Consider the following 5,478-nt stretch of genomic DNA (forward strand, 5'->3'; position numbering starts at 1 on the left):
ATAGGAGGGGGAAGGGTCCAAAAATTGTATACTAGGAAATTACCAAAATATTAAGGAATATATATTTTTATTATTACCTTGAACAAATTTTACACTTGATGTTGCTCCCGCTTTGAGATCCTTCCATGATGAGAGAATTTATGACATCAGCTCTAGGTCTACCTCTCTTTCCAGAGTCTTGTTGCATCCTGCTCCAGTCCTGGTTCAGACTACGCTCAGGAGAGAAGAACTCATGATCCTTGTCCGGGGTGAGGGTGTAGGACGAGGACATGGCCAGAGAATCCTCGAGGAAGGTTCGGGACGGATATATCTTCCGGATAGGAGTAGCAGGATCCTTCACTACATTAGATCCTCCAGCCCAGGAATCAGACTCTGGTGTGTTTTCAATACTACTCATGGTTCTTATATCTCCGGGACTTTTTACCGTGATAAAATAGGTTTTGGTTTCTCTGGTCTCATCACTACGTGGAGTAAAATATTCTACATAAACGTCTTTACAGTTTTCAACAGACATCTTGGTTTTTGGAAATTTATTTTTTCACTTCACAATAAGGTTTATCCACTGTTTATCATTTCCAAATCTGAAAAACACTAATTATAAGTCTTTAAACTAAAGATGAACAACGTTTAAATGGCAGTAGTTAAAGGTCTTACGACAGTGTACTGAAAACTAGTCTACTACAGTGGCTTTTGGCGCGAAAACTTGGCTTATTTTCTGACGTCATAGAAATATCCTTCTCTGATTGGAGATAGCGGGCGTTATATCAGCCCTCCTATTGGTGAGAACAGAAAATGCGCGGTGAATGAACAAATTTAACAAAAGTACGCAACATTGTCCCGCTTTGTTCAGAATACCTGCTACCCCTGCGTAGCTTTGTCTGTAAGCCATACCCGCCATATATTGTTTGGGTTTTTACAGGGCTTCATTTTACATTACCAGGGGGGCAGTTGAATATAAACTGAAAATTTATTTCAAAATTGTTAAACATAATCTGCGTTATTATCAATTCCAAGAAATTTTTCGACAAAGTGCGTGGTCCAGATTCCTAGAAATTGACCCCATACATTCCCCCCTCCCACCCATCACCCTCCCCTTTACAATACAGCATCAGATACCATCCCTCCCTCAAACACCCTCACCCTCCCACAACTCCCGTTACTTGTTTAAACCTCCTAATTCCGCGCCAAATCTCAAATTGTTTACAATGTGTTTAAAATATATCTACTATACACGATGCACCCAAGCTGTTTCTGGGCAATCTATATAAATTATAAATTATCGGATACAACACATGTGCATAGTGCACAATTATATATGTGTACTTGGATTTATGATGATTCTATTAAAAATTTTATAATAATAATAATAATGATAATAATATTAATAATAAAAAAATGATAAAGATGACAACAATAATAACAATAGTGATAATGATAATAATAATAATAATAATAATAATGATAATAATAATGATAATAATAATAATATATTAGAGGTCTAATAAGAGACCATAGGAAAAATAATACCCTTTTTTAAATGCATAGGATGCATAATTTGCATAGTTTATATACATTTAATATATCGTTAATGTCATATATTCATATTTAACATGAAACTTTATGTATTTATTTATAACATAGGATGCATAGATGCATAGATGCATAGACTTATATAAAAAAAAATCATACAAGTTTATATACATAGGATGCATAGATGCTTAAAAGCATAGATGCATAGATGTATAGACACTTAAAAGAAAATACATACAAGTTTATATATGGCTGCATAGGATGCAACTACAAATTTTGAATTTTGAATTAAAATATGTCAGTACGGACTGGATGCACGATCGTTGTCACGTGAAATTCCGTGGCCAGTCCCTTCTAATTCGACCTGAAACTATAGTGCACAATCTACACTTACGTCTCTATGGAGTTAACTATTGACCAGAGTGACCGTCAGGGTGAGTTGTTCCCCAGGTCTAATTTTTCTTCTTCATTACTTAGATAATATATTAGTAGATACCATTTATACCATTTAGAATTTCTGGGAGATTGGAAATTTTAAGATTTTTTGAAAATTAAAAATCCACGAAATTTCTCTATAGAATTAATGATAATAGTGTATTTTTAAGCTATATAACACATCATAAACGTTAAATGTTCTTTAATACTTAAAAATACGACTCATGTATAAGATAAGTAACTATTCTGAAACTAATCAACATGAAATATTTACATTTTTAACTGCTACATCTAATTAATATTATGTGCTGCAAATTCAACAACACTGGATTTTAACCGTTTTGCATAATCTTCATGATTGACTCTTCGTTTGTATCTGTTCCATGTTTTTTGAACTCATGATGATTAGCTTCTCCTGTTTGTTCACAGTAAACTCCTAGGCCATGTTCTGTTGATTGAAGAAATGGTAATATATGACATACACCTATATGAACTTTCCAGGTGACACTCAGCTCAACACCATCAAATGATCATATCTTTAATTATAAGATTTTTTGAACTCTTGAACAGCATTTTCCACATTTTCTCCAACTACCATACCAAAGGTTTCTGCTTAGAGTTTTTGAAACTTTTTCAGACAGTGAACAATTGGCAATAGGTTGTACTTTTTATCGTTTTTTAAATCATCTTCAAGCTTGTCTGTCAGTTTTAGAAAGTTACTAGCATTATTTCTATCTAATCCTACACCTTGATATCCTCTGAACATTATGTAATTTGAGCTCAACTAGCTCTCAAACAAAGGCCATAAACTGAGCAATAGAACAGCAAGTTGAACATAATCTTGAAGACTTTACAGGTTTAGGAAAAGATACATTAGATGAAGCCAATTCTTCAGCTTTCAGATTTATATTTGAGGATCTTCTAAGACCAGATCTGTCAATCTAAACAATCAAGTATTTTAATGACATCCAATATTTTTTTAACACAGTAAATAATTTTTTTTAGTTTACAATTATAGTTAGTAAATACTTATACTTTGACTTTAAATACTCGAAGAAAGATTAATTTATAAATAGAAGAGAAACATCCTCTATGTATGTATATAAAGCAGAATAATCTCTGTTTGTCTATCTATTTGTTTGTTTGTTTGTATGTCCGATCATAACTCATAAACCCCTGGTCCCATTTGACTCAAATTTGAATTGGGAAACTTGCTTGAACCACGGGAATTTTCTGAGCCTGGTTTAGAATTTTTTTTAGTTGAGTGGGTTGATTTTTATTTGGAAAACTCTAGGCCAAGCTCGATTCTCAAGTTAGTTAAATATATAGTTATATATGAAATTAGCTTGGAACCTTTCTTTGACTGGAAATTAAAGTCAACCCACTTAACTTTAAATAATTAAACCACAAAAAGACATTCCTATGGTTCTACAGAGTTCCCCAATCAAAATTTGAGGCAAATTAATTGAGGGGTTCCTGAGTTATGATCGGACAAAACCAAACAGAGATTATTATTTTATTTCTTCATATATTAAATATATGATGCTGATTATTATGGTTATTTCAAATTTTGCCCCAACTTATAAAGCATCTAATTGTGCTTATACTTGAAAAAACAACTTATATTTACCTTTGATATTTTCTCTATCCAGTTTCCCAGGTATTCCACCTTGTTCTTGTCAAGATCATAGAGGTTTCTGAGACAGTTGTTGCAAATAACATTAGGATAGTTGGCCACTTGTACACTAAACTGGTTCCAGACGAAGCATTTGATCTTGGTTTCAATAGCAGGAGTAATCTTTTGAATTTTAGTCGATTTTTTACCATATTGTGTGAGACAAACTGCACATGTTTTATGCAAACAGTTCGTCATTTTGTTTACTGTTTTGAAAATTTTCGCGGATTTTTATCCAAAATTTCGCGCATTTCTTACGGATTTCAATCATTTTGATAGTAGAAATTATTTTTAAATTAAATTTGTTCAAAACATTTATTCGCTACATTTTCCAACCTACCAGAAGTTCTAAATGGTATAAATGGTATCTACTAATATATATCTAAGTAATGAAGAAGAAAAATTAGACCTGGGGAACAACTCACCCTGACGGTCACTCTGGTCAATAGTGAATTACGTTCTAGTTCCCTTGAATTCAAACAACTCCATCTTTACAAATAGCATTATCTCTGAAAATTAAGCATTATGATAAGACCCAAACTTAAAACGCCAGTCAGTTGCTGATGCCAAATCGAGAGTGCCCCTCCAGTAGTTCTTTTTATTGCCTCGACTTCTAGTGAGCACATAAGCGCGCTTTTCTTCTTTACGCGCATGCAGATTTAAAGTTCAAAAAGTCTAAGGAACTATGCCTATCCAAATTGCTGTACTTGAAGAATATAGGAAGTTAGGATGGTTTAACCAGCCTCAGAACAGTCCCTTCTAATCCGACCTGAAACTATAGTGGACAGTCCCTATTAATCCGACCTGAAACTATAGTGGACAGTCCCTTCTAATTCAACATGAAACTATAGTGGACAGTTCCTTCTAATTCGAACAGAAACTCTAGTGCACAGTCCCTTCTAATTCGACCTGAAACTATAGTGAACAGTCCCTTCTAATTCAACCTGAAACTATAGTGGACAGTCCCTTCTAATTTGACTTGAAACTATAGTGAACAGTCCCTTCTAATTGGACCTGAAACTATAGTGGACAGTCCCTTCTAACTCGACCTGAAACTGTAGTGGACAGTCCCTTCTAATTCGACCTAAAACTATAGTGGACAGTCCCTTCTAATTTGACCTGAAACTATAGTGAACAGTCCCTTCTAATTCGACCAGAAACTATAGTGGACAGTCCCTTCTAATTCGACCTGAAACTATAGTGGACAGTCCCTTCTAATCCGAATTCATATTAATGTCAAAGCATGCGTAAAATAAATAATTTGGGAATGCTTGCAGGCATAACGGAAAACATAAAAACTATTTACAATTTGAATGTTGATGGGGTAAGTTAACACCAGTTATCCACAAAGGATGATACTTTATAGAGACAACTCTTCACAATTAATTCAGTGTTTTCCTAGGATTTTCATTTTTATTATTATTTAAATCAATTGGGCTAAACTTTCCTGAAATTGAATTTTAAAATTAGTTTTCCCTAGTTTTTTTCCTACAGTATGCAATATGCAACTATGGTTTATGCTGATTTCTTTCTTTTCCCTTTTTAAATTTTCCTTTTAAATGTTATGTATAAAAAAACTCTGAACTAATCATTACATTTAATAGTTTTAAGTCGCTATTTCTATATTTCTATATTTCTATATTTCTATATTTCTATATTTCTATATTTCTATACATCCCTTTTTGTTATATTTGGTAATAAAAGATAATAACTATAATAGTTTATTTAAATAAAAGTATTTATCTATTAGATATCAAAGTGTTCAATACGATATACAATATACAAAATACAATATACAATATACAATATACAATATACAATATACAATATACAATATA

At 32.7% G+C, this 5,478-nt stretch overlaps 2 protein-coding genes across 2 annotated transcripts in view; both read right to left on the reverse strand.

Annotated features, from left to right (window-relative positions):
- LOC111699227 (uncharacterized) overlaps window positions 1–671 on the reverse strand; it is a 3,768-nt gene extending 3,097 nt beyond the window's left edge. The window contains exon 1 of the mRNA XM_023469840.1: window positions 78–671. Coding sequence (XP_023325608.1) covers window positions 78–514 — 437 coding nt within the window. The 5' untranslated portion in view covers window positions 515–671. The remainder of the gene's footprint in view (window positions 1–77) is intronic.
- Window positions 672–1,943: 1,272 nt separating this feature from the next.
- Window positions 1,944–3,943, reverse strand: LOC111699225 (uncharacterized). The gene is made up of 2 exons (XM_023469837.1): window positions 3,596–3,943; window positions 1,944–2,906 (listed from the first exon to the last, which is right to left on the reverse strand). The coding sequence occupies exons 1-2, from the start codon at window positions 3,836–3,838 to the stop codon at window positions 2,757–2,759; spliced, it is 393 nt and encodes a 130-aa protein (XP_023325605.1). The 5' UTR covers window positions 3,839–3,943; the 3' UTR covers window positions 1,944–2,756.
- Between the last annotated feature and the right edge of the window lie 1,535 nt (window positions 3,944–5,478).

This window comes from Eurytemora carolleeae, unplaced genomic scaffold (genome assembly GCF_000591075.1).
Source record: "Eurytemora carolleeae unplaced genomic scaffold, Eaff_2.0 scaffold16, whole genome shotgun sequence".
Taxonomy (NCBI): domain Eukaryota; kingdom Metazoa; phylum Arthropoda; class Copepoda; order Calanoida; family Temoridae; genus Eurytemora; species Eurytemora carolleeae.